Source organism: Pan troglodytes, chromosome 13, assembly GCF_028858775.2.
Source record: "Pan troglodytes isolate AG18354 chromosome 13, NHGRI_mPanTro3-v2.0_pri, whole genome shotgun sequence".
NCBI lineage: Eukaryota > Metazoa > Chordata > Mammalia > Primates > Hominidae > Pan > Pan troglodytes.
The window spans coordinates 36,385,464-36,402,789 of NC_072411.2; the positions used below are offsets into that span (position 1 = coordinate 36,385,464).

The window sequence follows — 17,326 nt, forward strand, 5'->3', positions numbered from 1 at the left end:
TTGTCAGGCACATCTGTCTACCCATGTGCAGAGAAGCTGTCAAAGAAGACTAGGATTGTGTCAAAAGAACTTAGGAGCCAGCTTGGATAGCCTACCACAGGCCTAGATGGGACAATTGGATAGTCAGTGAGAGGAATATCCACAATATTTTGAAGCATATCAAATATGCTTTGATGTCATAATGATTTTTTAAATTAAAAATCCTCATAGATCATCATTAGAGTAGGCTAAAGAACAAGTTTATTATTCTGAAAAACTGGCAAATGAAGAGAAAGAATCAAGTATTTACCAGGCTCCTTCTTTACAAACCTTAGAGTTACCTCAGGGTGACCAAATGGTTGATGAGGGGTAGTTTCTCTTTATAGAGAGGTATTATTCCAGCTAATAAACAAAGAAGGAATGGTAAAATATCATCATTTTGCAGTCCGTAATGGATTAATGGATCTAGCTAGTGACCATCCGGGACTGCTAACATCCCAAGACAGAGACACCTGTACATTGTTTCCTATGAGGCTAAGAGACATATGAGGCAATTATTACGTACGCTCTCTGACTCTTGAATCACACAGGTGCATTTAGAAAAAATAAAGGGCAGTTGAAGAAGTATGAATATTAACTGGATATCAGATGATGTTAAGGAATTACTAGGTTTTTTAGGGATAATAGTGATGTTCAAGTTATATTTTTCAAGTGAAGGTTTGTTCCTTTTAGGGATACATACCGAAATATTTACAGATGAAAGGATATGTCTAGAATTTGCTTTGAGATAATCTAGAGGGGTTGGGAGAAAATGGGGGTATAGATTAAATATGCATTAATAATTGTGACTATATTGTCATGTTTGCCTTTCCATGTGTTTGAAATTTTCCATGGTAAGAGGTTAGAAGTATTTTAGCTGTAGATAAAAGACCAATAGTGTTAGAAAATACTGTCCTGTCTTACCTTCCTTTAATCCCGATTTTACAAATACACTGTGCTTTTAAAAGGTGGAATTATCTGTCCATACCTTGTACTCATAGCCATACCAAGGGCTGCAGTGATTTTGTTTCTCTAAAACCACAATGAAAAATGATTTCCTTCCTTTGTACCTTCTAGAAAAACAGCATTCCCCACCCTTTGATTTTGTTAGGATGTAAACATGACTTTGGGATTGGTCAATCATTTCTTGGCGCATTACTGTGCCTTTTGTATGTGGTTCAGTGTGAATCAGTATATGCCTCTTTGTTTTCCAGGTCCTCGTTCACCTGGGACTCCTGACCAAGGAATCTGGATTTAAGATTGCAGAGACAGCTTTCAGTGGTGGCCCTCTTGGTGAATTAGTTCAGTGGAGTGATTTAATTACATCTCTGTACTTACTGGGCCATGACATTAGGATTTCAGCTTCACTGGCTGAGCTCAAGGAGTAAGGAGATTACTTTTCAATTTTAAAATCAGAATACAAAACAGAAATTGTAAACTCTTAAAGTATTACCTCTATTAGTGTATAATTTTTTGTCGAGGAAAATGAAAGTGATAATTCACTAAACAGGAGATAAGAAGATTATTTTCAGGAGCTAAATACATACACTGTGAAAAGGATAATATGTTTTCATTGTCACTGAAGGCTCCAGAGGCTTCATAAATGAATGCCAGAAAATTCAAACTAAGGAGCTTATTCTTTGCTATTACAGGTGCTTCCAACATCTGTAGCACAAAACATTATTGACTTTCCTAATTCCCTGTCTCTTGCTGAAATTCATACCACTGCCTACTCAACATCAATCTTGCTAAATCTTGAAACAGGGCAGGTTCCTGTTTGTAATTCAATTTGGATAGAATAAATTTCCTGAAAGCCCTGAGCTGATCCTTTTTCAATTAGCCAACTTTCAGCTGAGTCTGTTAACTCTACTTGGGTTTTTCATTTCACTGAAATTTGCTTCTAGCTCCAGCCCTCCTGTAATCCCTTCTATATTGGCATAGCTGGCTGAGCAGGGACGCTTCCATCCCCTGCAGTCACTTAGGATTACTGCCCATGGAGACTTCCCACCCAACAGTCAAGTTGCCATGTTGCTATATGTCATATATTTCCAGAAGGAATACCTTGAATGAACATTCTAGAGCTCATTGAGATGAGAGACATGTTAAAACAATATATGGTGGCTCCCAGCACTTTGGGAGGCCAAGGTAGGTAGATCACTTGAGGCCAGGGGTTCAAGAACAACCTGGCCAACATGGTGAGACCCTGTCTGTACTAAAAATACAAGAATTAACCGGGTGTGGTGGCCCATGCCTGTAGTCCCATCTACTCGAGAGGCAGAGGCTGCAGTGAGCCGAGATCATGCCACTGCACTCCAGCCTGGGTGACAGAGCAAGTCTCTGTCTTAATAAAAAAAAAAAAAAAATTGGATACACAACCTACAAAGTGGCTGCATTTATACAGTTAGCAGTCACTCATCTGGTGTCTTCTGTAGGCTAGTTTTGGTGTCGGACATACAGAGATGGCCAGCTTGTGGTCAAGGATCTTGCTGCCAATCTTTTGATAATTACAACTAATATATTAAAAATAATTACACAAATTCCAGTTCTATTGGTGCTAATTGAGGTGTACGTGGATGCTAGAATGTAAGCACTGGGATTGCAGAAAACTGAGTATCGTTTGTCACTGTGTAGTGGGCACCTAGATAGTGCCTAGCAAGTAATGAGTACTCACATAACTTTTTATAGAATGAATGAGCGAAGGAATAAATAGGTGAATGAATGAGTGGGTAGGTAAATAAATGGAGTGCCGTGGTAGTACCAGGGACAAGTACTGCCTGGGGAGGTCAGGAAAGGCATGTTAGGGATTTATCAGTCAGAGACTGAATTTGATGGTCAAGGGAAAATTTGTTCAGTATGTCCTCACTTAACATCGTTGATAGGTTCTTGGAAACTAGGACTATAAATGAAATTATGTAAAATGAAACCAATTTTTTTCATCAACATTATAACCAGTGATTTGAAGGAAATGACTTTATTGGAGGGCCTGCTATCTGTTGTTTTGTTTAAAGTCCCAGTTTTCAGGAACCTATTGATGATGTTAAGTGAGGACTTAATTCTAGTAGTCTTTATGCACACTGGGGTCAGGGCTAGATGTGTTTTATTTAAGAAGATAATTGTGGAAGCAGTATAGAGCAGTGGTCTTTAAATATATCTGTACGTTAGAACCACCTGGAGATCTTTGTATTTATTTTTTAACTTTGGGGGATCTTTTAAAAATCCCATAGACCATGCTATAGGCTAATTAGATCACAACCCTTGGGGGTAGGACACAGCCATAAGTATTTTGTGATGCCTCCAGGTAATTTCATTATACAGACAAGTTTGGGAAACACTGAACATGGGGTGGACCAGAGATCAGCAAACTATGGCTCAGCAGGCCAAATCAGCCCTCTGTCTTTTTTTGTAAATACAGTTTCATGGGAACACAGCCATGCCTATTGTTTACGTATCATATATAGCTGTCTTCATTCCACAATGGGAGAATGGGCCAGTTGTGACTGAAAATGTATGGCCTGCAAAGATGAAGATAATCACTGTCTGGCCCTTAACAGAAAGGGTTTTCTGACTCTTGGGAGGAAACTGGTTCTGCAGAACCTAGTTCTTTCTTAAACAGGGGAGAGGAAGAAGGGTGGCTGATATGGTGGTAGTACAGAGCTGTCAAGCAGAGTCCTGTTTGTGACTCTTGTCCTTTGAAGCAGGATATCCATAATTTGGTGAAGGATTATCATGGGGTGTTGCAGATAAGCAACAGTGGTGACTGATTAGTGAGTGGATGGCAGTAGGGTTAGCACTGACTCGTTCCTACACATGAAGTTGGCCTACCAATCAAGTACATCGTCACGCTCTGAGCGCAAGTATGGTTTTGTGTGGATGGATGCATGGGTGGGGGAAAGGGTGATTAAAAAAAAACTATAAACCATAGTGCTAGTTCTGTAATATGGTCAAGCGAGGAGGAAAAATTTGACATAAGAGAAAAAGTTAAGGAACAGTATGAGGCAGGTAGAAAGAAGTTAATACTATAGAGGCTAGAAATTGAAGACATTTAGAAAAAGGGGAGGGGAAGGTTAGTAAGGGTGCTAAGCGGTAAGAACAGGCTCTGGGGGAGAAAACTAAGTTATTGAGTATCTGGTATTCATTAGGCACTTTCTTTTCAATATCTCATTGTGAAGAACCCCTGAGAGACTGGTATCCAATGTTCTTTGTATCCAGTCCTTGTTTTCTGGAAGATGAGCAAAGAGATTGAGAGAGGTTAGGTAACTTGTTTAAGGTCTCACAGCTGCTACATAGTAGTGATGGAGTCAGACCCATATCTTCCTTGATTTCAAAGACTGTGTTTATATGCCACCATTTGCTTTTGCAAGAGTCAGAATCAGGGTACTGGGTTGGCCTTAATGGATGGAAATAATTTATATAGGTAGCAGATTTGAAAGGGCCATGCTGCCATCTCTAAAAAGGATTTTTGGGGTGGCATTTGCCCATTAAATTTGCCAAGTTTATTACCTTTTAAGTAAATGATTTTTCTCTTTTTTCTCCCCTCTCTTTTGCCGTTTCTCTAGAATCATGAAGAAGGTTGTAGGAAACCGATCTGGCTGCCCAACTGTAGGAGACAGAATTGTTGAGCTCATTTACATTGATATTGTAGGACTTGCTCAATTCAAGAAAACTCTTGGACCATCCTGGGTTCATTACCAGTAAGTGCTACATGGTGTTCTGACTTAAGGTTTTTTTTCCCCTCCTTAACAAAGGTTGCATGGTTGTGGGTAGAAAAAGCTTATCAAATAGTATCTTTTCAGCTGTATGGAGTGTTGCTCATTCGTAATTGAAATTCAGATTCTCAGTGACTTTGTACTTTCTATGGCTATTCGTTATTTTCATTGGTTTCTTGGAAAACAAGTGTCAACCTCCTTTCTACCTTGACTAATATTAATACTTAGCCTTCCTCTCAGTATGCGTATGCCAGTGTCATCTATTTAATCAAATAACAATTTTGATAAAATATGTACAGTGTCATTTCTTGTGTTCCGTGGGTTTTAGATCATGATTCGCTTTTCTTACCCTTTACCTCATCAGTATTCTTGTCATTCCTGGAAGGGAAATCTGGGAATACGTTATCTGAATGCTAGGGTCTTGCACTTTTTAAGATAAGCCCATTAAGATTAGTATGTCTGTGGTACATGTGTACTCTGTGCAGTCTTTATTATTTAGTAGAGTAGCTCAGTGTTTGCCTGAGTGTGGGTTTGGGACCACGATTTAGTATTTGAAATGCTTTTACCTGGTATACAAACATGGCACTAAATCACAATGAATTATATAACGAAATTTATTAATTTTTCAATTTTCTTTCAGTCTTTTTGAGAAAAGGTGTAGTTTGATGCTACTCTGTGTCCGACACTACTTTTAACACATGCATTTTTAACAATGTGAGAGTAGCTGTGAGTCTCAGCATTCAGCAGGCAAAAGTATCTATTCTGAATTGTAAAATACTTCCTAAAGGTTATATGCTTTTTTTGTTGTTGTTATCTTGCATTTATGGCAGTCAATACTGGGTTTTATTTATGGTCTTTAAAAGTTTCCTTTAAAAAATCAATTTTAAAAGGTGAATAAACTTAAATATATTTAACAATGTAAATGGCACATAAATATAAAAAAAGCAAAACTAAAAACTTGCTGCGGGCCAAGATAGTGCTCTACCTTTTGCATGAGGTGTTTTTCTGGTTTTTGGCTTGTTTCTTGAAATCTTGACCCAAGTAGAGCTGTTGTTTTCTACCATTTTGTAAACGGCAGACATCTGATAAATGTGCAAAGGAATCTACATGGTATAGGCTTCCCTTGACTCACATATCCTCGCTGTTAAGAAGAGTTCTTTGGATGGAAAAATATTCTCAGTGGTACTGTTTAGGTGAATTAAAAAAGGATAATTTTGTTATTAAAATGGTCACCATTGATTGGTATTTGATTTCTTGTTGGATGAAAAGGCACCATCTCAGAGGGGGTTTTATGGATGAGTGTAATGTTTATCTGCCTTTCTTTAATAAATCATCTATGTTAGTGATATTACCTGGCAGGAGGTCTGTTAGTGCTTTAGCTCTGCAGTCTTTGTGGTATGATGAAGCAAAGATTCCATTAAAAGCCTACTCAGATCCTCTTGGAAGTTTCTAGCTGATTTCTTTCCCTTTTAAAAATTAGAAATTGTCAGGGAAAATTTAAAATTTTCCCTTTTAAAAATCAGAAATTTAATGGAATGTATTCCATTAAATGTATTGCTGTTATCTGATCTTTCAATTAGCAACAAACCCTTGAGGCCAGTTGGTCTTGGAAAAATAATTGTAAATTTTGTCCAATTTACGTAGGGACCTAGGAAATTCAATTAAACATATATTAAATGCCTACACACAACTAGTATTCTGCTAGGTACTGCAAAGCTCATACGCATTTTACTTCCTACAAGGCCTTTGTTGAAGGACATACAAGAAAGTAAACTGCAAGTAGTCCAAGATATGCCATGTTTTATGTCAAACACCAGATTAGAAATTAGGGAATGCAAGGAGCTCCTGAACATCCATTTCATAGTAGTGTGGCTGAGAGCAAAGAGAAGTTTCTAGGAGTTACTTGGCATGGCTGCTGCGATCCCTGTTACAGGAAGGCGAGCTGCCTTGGGCATCAAAACAAACATCTTTTTAAGTCATTAGTCTGCCTATGATGCTCCAGACACAGAGACATTAGAGGGAAGACATAAATATTAGCAGCACATTATAAAAATAGTTGCAAAACACACAGATGCAGGATGTGATTGAAGAAGGAAAACTGTAATGTCAAACCTTCCATGTCATAGACCAAGTCCAGTGTCCTGTCTGTGCTTTATAAATTAAACCTAGATAAGCTAGAAAAGCAATTCCCAAGCCAAAGCCTCAAGTAAAAGGATGTCGAATTATAAATTTCTGAGAGACATCCGATCATTCCATTCCTCTTTCAGGAAGAGCCCAATGCCGCATAGCTTACATCTAGGCGCTGTGCAAAGTCCGGGCTTTCAGGAGTTAGGCCCTTAGCAGACAACTTTACTCATCAGGATTTGTTTTAATTGCCCAAATCAAAGATAACAATAATAAAACTTCAAAGTTAAAAATGTCACTAGCCAAAGCTAGAGAAGCGTATATCGTTAGCATTTTATATCCATGAGTTCCACATCAACGGATCAACCGCAGACCAAAAATATCTGAAGGAAAAAGATAATAATACAACAATAAAAATACAAATATGATATTAGGCATTATAAGTAATCTAGAGATGATTTAAATATGAGAGGATGTGCATAGGTTATGTGAAAGTACTATACCACTTTATATAAGGGACTTGAGTATCCTTGGATTTTGGTGTCCGCAGGGGTCCTGGAACAAATCCACCAGATACCAAAGACGGCTGTAGACTGTTGGAGTCAATTGCCAATAAATGAAAGAAGCTGAGCCTTCAAGCCAAGGCTCCACATGACCACAGTGGCCCATTTCTCCCTGCTTTGCCTGCACAGAGTGCTGTAATCTTTGACTCACAAAGTAGTGCTGGTGAATCCCAGCTCTGGTTCTTTGGTAGGAGTGGAGCATTCCCCAGCCCCACAAATCAGCGTGGGTCCTGTCCTCTCCTCCCACTTTTTGCAGTGACCTGCAGAGCTGCCACCATTAACACTGCCAGCTTTTGCAGAAGAATATATAGTGGCTCAAACCAGTTCCTTGTACATCTTTTTTTAAACGGAAAAATATAAGTTAAGAAATGGGTATGTTTTATTAAGAAGTGGAAAGGGATGCTCTGAGCTATTCAAAGAGCAACGAAAACAAACACTGATCAGTTCCTTGGGTCCCTAGCTTTCTTTTTTCGGGACTGTGGGCTTTATTTCTGCCCACCTATCGGCCACGAGGCCAATGACATATCTTTGATGATACTGTGAAAACTGCCACTATGATGAGAGCATATTCCGTGAGAGCCACACAAGAATCTAAGACAGGGAAATTCCTCCTGTGGTTAGCTTGTATTTGACTTGTGGTGGTGGCCTGCCTGCCTTTCTTTTCTTCACTTCCTGGCCTTGACGAATGGTAGTGATCTCTAATGACAAAACTAGCACACAGAAATGAAAATTTATGAGTATACTTCCTAAAAAGTCCATTCTCATGTTTGGATTTTTCCCCCTGAATCATACATTGAAGTGAAAATAAAAGTTGAAAGAATGCTTTTCTGATAGTAGGAAAAAACTGAGCCAGATTTTTAAAAGTCATTGCCATCATCTGATTCTAAAATGTGGGTTTCAATCTTTACTTTTATGCTTCTTAGTCTTCTAAAAGTTATTCAGAAGTTATTACTGATACATAATAGAAAATAGAGCTGCTTTTATTGGCCATCCTCAAGTTTAATTTACATCAAATATTTTGAAAGTCAGTGATGAAATATTACCAAAATCAATAAATTTTGTTTTAGGATTGATTCCTTTCTTCCAATTGGTTGCTCTTCGTGCACTCTAGAGCAGTGGTCAGAAAACTTTCTGAAAAGAGCCAGCCAGTAAACATTGTAAGCTTTTTGAGCCATATATGCGTCGCTGCAGCTACTTAGCTGTGCTGTTGCAGGATGAAAGCAGCCATAGAGAATAGGTCAACAACAGGGTGTGGCCGCGTTCAAGTACAATTTTTATTTTCGAACATGGAAATTGGAATTTTATGTAATTTGTACATGTCACAAAATATTTTTTAAAAACCATTTAAGGATGTAAAGATTATTCTAAGCTCACAGACCGTACAAAAATAGGCGGTAGACCAGATTTGGCCCTGTTTTATGGCTTTGGTGGAATAGTAAACAAAACATTTTCACTTGTATCTTCAAGTTCTAGGAGAAAGCAAATAAAGTTCTATTACTATCAGATATATAAAAGAATACCATTGCCTATTGAATGAGATTCTAAGCTTAATGTAAAGTCAAATACTCCAGTTGATGAAAATGTTGAATGATTGCTCCTAGAGATAACACGTGTCATATGCTTTAAGCAGAATGAGACCTCTATAGATGGTAGCTCTGTTTCTTTGGCATCAGTTGATTAGACACCTACTGTGTGCTCAGCTCTGGCTAGGTGCTGGGGGTACAGCATTGAACATGGCAGTCCCCAGTTCAAGCTTTCATAGAACTTTTTATTTTGCTGGTAGTTGAATGATCTTCTGTAATTAGTTACCCGATCTGAAGCAAATCGTATCTGCTGTGTGATGTCTCAGACTCTAAAGTGACACAAGTAGATGTTCGGTACACAAGCTATTCTAAAACATCACAATTCTTGTCTGGTCCTGCTTCTATTTAAAATGATTTACCTATTTTTAGTAGTCTTGAAGGAAGGGTTAGAGCTTTTACCTTTTCAACTTTGGGGGCAAGTATGTAGTGTTCAACACATTGCTTTTTACTTTCAGGTGCATGCTCCGAGTCCTTGATTCATTTGGTACTGAACCCGAATTTAATCATGCAAATTATGCCCAATCGAAAGGCCACAAGACCCCTTGGGGAAAATGGAATCTGAACCCTCAGCAGTTTTATACCATGTTCCGTGAGTATTCCTGTTTCATGTATGCTTTCCAGAATGCCACCAAAGATAGATGGCAAAATTAGCCACCATCTATTTTGGGTTATGATTCTCAGGACCATTAGCTGTAGAAGTGTGTGCTGTTGAACCTTTTCCTTGGGAATTACTGTATTTGTTTTTTTTGTTTTTGTTTTTTAGTTGAAATCGAAAGGCCACATGAATATTTTTTGAAAAGCCTTGAAAATGTTCTGGAGAAAAAATGTTCAATACAAAGTATCTTTAGAAACTATTTGGGAAAGGACTTTGCAGTTACTTTAGATTGGCAGGCACTAAACACATTTTATGCCACATGGATGCTATTTAGGGTACACTTTGTCACTAATGAGAGGTGAAGTCTTTCATGCAGATCTATTTTCCACATAATTAAACCTTAATTATTTAAGCATCAAACTTTTTAAAGAAAAAAATAGCTTTTTAAAAATGGAGCTGTTTTAAACTCAGTTTTGTATTTTACTGATTTTTTTCAATCCTAGGCCCAGAATGAAATTTTATCTTCTCTTACTGACTTGGTATCATTGTTTTCAGCAGCAGTGATTATTTCATGAGCCGATATAGTAAGAACAGCACACCAAATGATGATGAATTAACTGACCACAGATGCTAGGCTCTTAGACATTTTCTGTTTCTATAGGGTTATTTTCCCACTTTTACCATTTCTTCCTGCTGCTTTCTGTTTACTTGGCACTGGCCTCATTTCTAATTAGCTGAGGACTGTGAACTCAAAAAACCACATTTGATAGTGTTAGTACCAAAAACGAATTTATTTTATAAGTCAGTAGTCCTTAGTAATGAGATGAAGTCCTATTCCAGAAGTGAAAGGCCACATGAGATAATTTGGTTGATGAGAGAATTCCTATTTTCTAAAATTATCAGGATAATTTTAATCCAGAGGTTTCCACTTTATAACTTCTGAGATGAATCTGTTTGCTTTGTGGAAACAGGACCCAAAAGACCCCTTCCTGATCTTCTTCCCATGTGGTTGCCCCTCCCCCTTGTACGCAGCTACCTGAAGGTGACCCCTGTCTCACACTCACTAAATGAAACAGCACATGCATTGGACTAATCTTTGGGTGTTAGGCATGAAAAGGGAGAATTAAGAATGGAGAGTAATTTTAAAAATCAACTCATCCTTAAGTGTTCTATTAAGCTCAGATTTGTGAAGGTGTGTTGTATGCTTCATAAACATTATTGTTCATGGAGCTGTATCATCCTGCTATTACACACTGTCCCTGGGGCACAGTTCATGGGGCAAATTGATTTTTGGCACATTAGATAACAGATGGCTTTCAGTATGGTGAGGATGCTCAGAGTTTGCCTCTGGTTTGACTTTGCTGTGTAACTTTGAGGGATGGGATGAGATGGCACAGAATAGCCTAAGAAGTGACCTATGTGTTAAACCAAGTGAAATAAAACATTAACTGTGTTCAAAGTGACTAAAACCGCTGGGTGATATGGCAGGCGTGTGCCCTACAAGAGATGGAGTTTCCAGGGAGTAGAGAAGAGAGGTTTCTTTTTTCCTAGAAAACATAAAGTTCTATTTTAGAATATTGGAATTCAGAGTCCTGCAAACCTATTTTGTTCTCCATGGATGGAGAATTTCAGCAGTATTGGTTGATTAAATTGAAAGAAGTTCACTGCTTAAAATGTAACTGAAGACAAAAACATGGATTAATTTCTATTAATCTGGGAAGGGAATAAGTTTCCTAACCATGACTCAGAATTCAGCAGAAATCAGGGAAAATTGATATGCTTGACTATATTTTAAAAAAAGAAGAACCTGTATGGCAAAACAACAACCAGTAACATCATAAGCAAATCATGTCACAGAGAGCTAAATTACTAACATAGACCCTTATATATACATACATACATATAAAAATTGAGAAGAAAAAGTTCCATGTTCCAACAGAAAAATGGGAAAAGGCTATTAACAGTTTAGAGGAAAGAGAAATTTACTGCTCTGAACATATGGAAAGATGTTAACCTCACTCACAGTAAGAGAAATGCATTTTTAAACTGCACCAAGATACCACGTCCCATGTACAGATTGGCAGAAATGCAAAAGTTAAACAGCATAGCTATTCTGATGGTGCAGTGAGCAAAACCAGCCCTCTTCAACCCTAGTGGTTAGAATGCAGCATGGTACTACCCCAGTGGGGATGGCGTTTGTCAGGATCTAGCAAAACCGCCTCTGCATTTTCTTTCTTCAACTAAGCACCTCATATATATGAATCTATCCCAAAGATAATGAGCAAAATCAAGATGTGGCATGTGCTCAAGGGCATTTAGTGCAGCACTAGTTGTAATAGGAAGCAACAAGAAACAACCCAAGTAATCATCATAGGAGACTGAGTGAATAATATGGTCCATTAATAGAGTGAAGTACTACATAGCTATAAAAAGAAATGAGGAAGGCTTTCATTCTAGGAGGGGCATGTCTAGGATATTTTAAGTGATAAGAGCCAACGTGCAGGACAATGTAGAGCTACTCCCTTTTATATATGTCAGATACAAAGGAAGAGTGTGTGTGGTCATGTTAGTATATATGAATGAACTTATGTTTCCAAAAGAAACAATGAAAGGATAAATAAACTAATAAAAATGATTGCCATTGGATAAAGTGATTCCCATTGGATAAAGGTATCCAGGGATGGGGCTAGAAGGGTGATGTCTCTTAATGTTCCCTATTTTGACTTTAGGACCATGTAAATGTTTTACCTAATTTAAAAAGAGAAATACTCTAAGGAATTCAAAGTAAGATCTCGAAAAAGTGTTTGCACATTCATGTTCACTGCAGTAGTATTCCTAATAGCCATGAGATAGAAGCAACCCAAATGTCCATCCACACAAGTGGATAAAGAAAATGTAGTATACATACATATGGAATATTATTTAGCCTTAAAAAGGAAGGAAATCCTGTCATATGCTACAACATGGATGAACCTCAAGCATATTATGCTAAGCGAAATAAGCTAGTCACAAAAGGATGAATACCATATGATTCCACTCGTAAAGTATCTAAGGTAGTCAAAATCATAGAAGCAGAAAGCAGAAAGGTGGTTACCAAGTTGGGAGGAGGAATTAGTGTTTAATGGCTATGGGGTTTCAGTATTACAAGATGAAAAAGTTCTGAAGATCTCTTGCATAACAGTGTGAATATACTTAACACTACTGAACACTTAAAAAAGGTTAAGATGGTAAATTTAGTGTTATTTGTTTTTTACCACAATAAAAATTCAAATAAAAAAGAAAAGCATTCACTAAAAATTGAAAACAGATAGAGACAAACCTAGCTGTACGCGTGAGGTTGGTGTTAACCTCTCATACAGAGAAGATTATTACTTAAGTGGCTTTAAAAGACAATCTTTTGACTATACAGTTGTAGTGGGAAATATTTATATTGTTACTTGAAACTGTTATGGGTATGTTGTAGGAACCACGATGTTTAGTATACAAAAAGAGGACAGTACCTAAAGATTCTAGATTCCGGAATGATACACCAACCAAGAAAACTCCACAAAGTGTAGTGGGTCACCTTTGCAAATTGCTAGGATACTACCTCATTACTGTAAAAAGTAAAGTGAAAGAATTCAGCTTTGATCATGCCTTTCTAGCACAAATTGTATTTGAAGATAATCAAATAGTTGATGAGAGAAAGTCATTAATTATGGAGAAATCACAACTAATAAATGCAAAAGGAATGAATTAGAAAATGAGCGTTATAAAACTCCTGATGAGACAGTAGAGCAAAACAGTCATCATCAGTGGTCGCTAAATCCATCAAGTAACAGGTTGATGGAAAACTTTCTCATGGACGAGGCTGACTTGAATGGAGGAAATATGGAAATGAATAGAGAAATAAAGCAGTTTGATACCTTTATCCTATTGAGATGTGTCTGAGCTGGAAAATTTGCAACAACAACAACAAAAAATAGCTCCTACACTCTGTTTTCCAGCGCCTGCCCACAGTGAACTTGGATGCATGCTTGCAAGAGGGTCCCTTTCTTCCCATGTGACAAAGGCCTGGAGTCCAGTCCAGCTAGGTCCTTCCCATAGAGCCCTCCATTCCTTTACCTTTTGGGTCAGTGTGGCTATTTTAGCGGTCTGAAGAGAAATACCGTTCCTTTGAATATCAAAACTTATATTTATTTCTTGTTAATTTTTCAAAAGTGAAACAAATACTAGTGCTTAATATATGAGCTGGATAGTAATCATTATATAATTTCTGTATAAATATGCACATATACTGAGGATGTACTCAGGTTCCTGTGTGCTTAGATTGTGTTCTACTGATGGAATGCACAATGAAAAGTTTGGAGACTGCAGAAATAGAGTGCTATACTTGAGGAACCAAGTCTTCAGGACTAGCTGCCTTATAGTAAGATGTAGCAGTATTGTGGTTCATGTGCAGACAGAGAGCGTGGGGAAGGCCAGTCCAAACGAACCCAGTGGGAAGATAAAGAAAAATACACCATTGGGATGCATCTTGAGGAAGAGTGAAATGAAATACGCTGGACCGGAATGTGTTTGCGTTCTTAAATATTCATGGTACACGTCTCACTTTAAGGCTCCTTCTGTTTCTCCTCTAACTCGTTTCCTAAGTTGGTGGGGTTTCTACAAGTTGAAAAACCTTGCATTTCTGTATTATTTTGCCCCCAGTCTCAGAGGTTCACTGGCACCATCGTCGTCATGTGTTCTCTTTGCAGTTAGGCATTTTAGGTGGTGTCCACATAAACTATTCCTGACACCTTCCTAAGCAGCTTCTGGAGGGACTGGTGGCCAGACAATACTAAGGCCATTTGATTAGATCTATTAAGTGTTGGGTTTTCCCCAGGAATCTGGTAAGTCTGGTTGTTCCTCCTTCTAGGCCCCCATTCCTGCTCACTCCTCCTGTCCGCATGCTAAAATGACCTCTGAACTAGGCACTAAGGCTTTCCAACCACAAAAACCAGCTCTTGAAAGCTCAGCTTGGATCAGGCTATTTCTCCTCAGAGACTGCAGTGCCTTCCTTTTGTCCATGGGATCATTTTCTTTTTTTTTTTTTTTTTTTTTTTTTCTTTTTTTTTTTTTTTTATTATACTTTAAGTTTTAGGGTACATGTGCACATTGTGCAGGTTAGTTACATATGTATACATGTGCCATGCTGGTGCGCTGCACCCACTAACTCGTCATCTAGCATTAGGTATATCTCCCAATGCTATCCCTCCCCCCTCCCCCCTCCCCACCACAGTCCCCAGAGTGTGATATTCCCCTTCCTGTGTCCATGTGATCTCATTGTTCAATTCCCACCTATGAGTGAGAATATGCGGTGTTTGGTTTTTTGTTCTTGCGATAGTTTACTGAGAATGATGGTTTCCAATTTCATCCATGTCCCTACAAAGGATATGAACTCATCATTTTTTATGGCTGCATAGTATTCCATGGTGTATATGTGCCACATTTTGCAGACGACATGGGATCATTTTCAAACTCCACAGCAAAGTATTCAAGACCTTAGGCTCTCTGGCCTCAACTCCCGACCATATTCCTCCCCAGGTCCTGGCCCCAGTCTCACCAAACAGCCTGCTGGTCCCTGAGAAGCAAAATTTAATTTTTTCTTTAAAACTCTATGTAAGTGACTTCCTCCAATTTTCCAATCAAATTTATAAAGAAATGTAACCCAATTACAAAAACAGGGAAAGACTTCCTCCCACTGAAAAAGGCTCCCCTAACCCTGATGTAACTTTTATCTTTTTCACAAGTGTAGTTTTACATACTTGTCACATACGTACTAAAATTTTGTGTTTTCCTTTTTTCCACTTAATATATCATCTTTTTTTTTCCTTCAAGACTCTACTCAGATTTGAAAACCATTGTGTCCAAGACTCTTCTACACTCAAGTGGCTAGTTCCTAAGTCATAGTTATTTGGGGATGCTTTTGTTATTTCTTGTTGAGACTTAACTGATGCTTTTTTTATGGTTGCCAGGTACCTGGCTTGGCTTATATTTACGTATTATTTAACTATGCATACGGCTTGTTTTAAATTTCTGAAGGCGATCTTTTATTTTTGACAGTCTCAAACAAGATGCATTATATCTCAGTAAATAAATGCAAGAAATCTGCCCGCACAGAAAAATAAGAGCGAAGGCATTTGCCTTTACCATTTAGAAGAGAAAGCTCTAAAATTGATGACTTGCACTGTAAATTTTCCGGTATTTGGATAGCTCTAATTATCTGCAGCACACCCACATTTACAACTTCGTCTGGCTTGTATAAAAACATTGGCAGTGGTAAATCATCTTTATCTAATTGAGTTTTTTCCTCTCTTTCCCTAGAGTCGATGGCTGAAAGTAGCAATAGCAGGCATTACAAGATAGCCCATCCCTGGTTTCAGATCTCAGACCTTATTTTTATATCCTACAAAAATTTCAATAACCTTTGAAATCAGTTCTGCTTAACAGCCTCACTTTTCATATCATTACCATAGAGCATTTACTACATTGCCTGAGCAAACTATGTTCGTATAGTTTTATTTATTTTATTTTATTTTATTTATGCGTGTATGTGTTAAGTACCTGCAACATTTTGGCTATCATTCACAATGTGAAGACACACAAGAATTTGCCTTCTGGGTGCTCACATTCTGTATAGTCAAGACTAGAGAATATTCAGCATTTCTTGGTACTTGTGGAAATTTGGAGCAGAAAAGACGGAGCTATAACAAAGTGGAGAGAAGAGCAGATGGGGGATTCTGGAGGTGTTTAGAACTTTCCCATTTCACCTTCCACTTCTTTGATTTTTTTTTTTTTCTTTTTACCCCCTCCTCCTCTTTCCTAAATCCTTGTAAGGCGCTCCTTAGTAAAGGCTACAGAGCTGACTAAGCCTAAGTATTTTCTTGTTCCTTATGAGCGTCAGTTTAGGAGTTAGATTGGAATCTTTATTAGGTTGTCGATTTTATCCACTGAACAGTGTGTGTTTCCTGACCATCTGTGGGATGTCTAAGTCTCTGTTCTCCAGAAGCTTACTTTCGGTAGAGTCAGGAGGTACGCAAAAATAAGACTTTCTCATACTTCCACTTTAAAAATTACAGACCCAGGTGAATGGAGTAGGGAAAATTTGAATGCAGAGGTGGGGAACATCCTAGTTGTGGCAACTAGAGGCAAGTTTTCCCAGGGTCCTCAAGACCCTGTCGCTTACTACGCGGCTTTTTGCTCATTTCTCTCTACTTCCTTGCTGTTTCTTGAGTAGAATAGGCACACTCCCCCTCAGGACCTTTGCATTGGTTGTCCCATCTCCTGGAACATTCTTCTTTTAGACTTCCCCATCTCCTCCTTCAGGTTTTTAATTCAAATATCATTTCAGTGAGACTGACTGTGACCTCCTCTTTTAAAATGCAACTCCTTCCTTCCCCAACTTTCTACTCCCCTTCCCTGCTTTATTTTCCTCCATGACTTTATTGCTACCCAGTATTTATGTTTCACTTATTTTTATTTTCTTTTTCCTTCCCTGGAATCTGAGACATATAATGGCAGGAATTTTAGCTGCTTTGTTTATTGCTGGAACTCTAACTTCCTGAAGAGTGGCTGGCACATAGTAGGCATTCAGAAAGTCTTTTATTGATAGAATTAAACTAGAATGAACAATATTGCCTATTATGTTTTTAATCCATGCAACAATGTAGGGAAGGAGACTGTTGTACAAATTTAAGATTGTAGAAACTTCTTTAG

General features: G+C 38.1%; 1 protein-coding gene across 11 annotated transcripts in view; it reads left to right on the top strand.

Moving 5' to 3' along the window:
* MGAT5 (alpha-1,6-mannosylglycoprotein 6-beta-N-acetylglucosaminyltransferase) overlaps positions 1-17,326 on the top strand; it is a 330,522-nt gene that overhangs the window by 215,823 nt on the left and 97,373 nt on the right. For all 11 annotated transcript variants that reach the window (XR_010150065.1, XR_010150064.1, XR_010150066.1 and 8 more), the window contains 3 exons: positions 1,233-1,402; positions 4,575-4,709; positions 9,450-9,583. Coding sequence is in view for 8 of the 11 variants with exons in the window: in XM_009443346.5 (XP_009441621.1) it covers positions 1,233-1,402; positions 4,575-4,709; positions 9,450-9,583 (439 nt within the window). In the remaining 3 variants the exon portion in view is untranslated. The remainder of the gene's footprint in view (positions 1-1,232; positions 1,403-4,574; positions 4,710-9,449; positions 9,584-17,326) is intronic.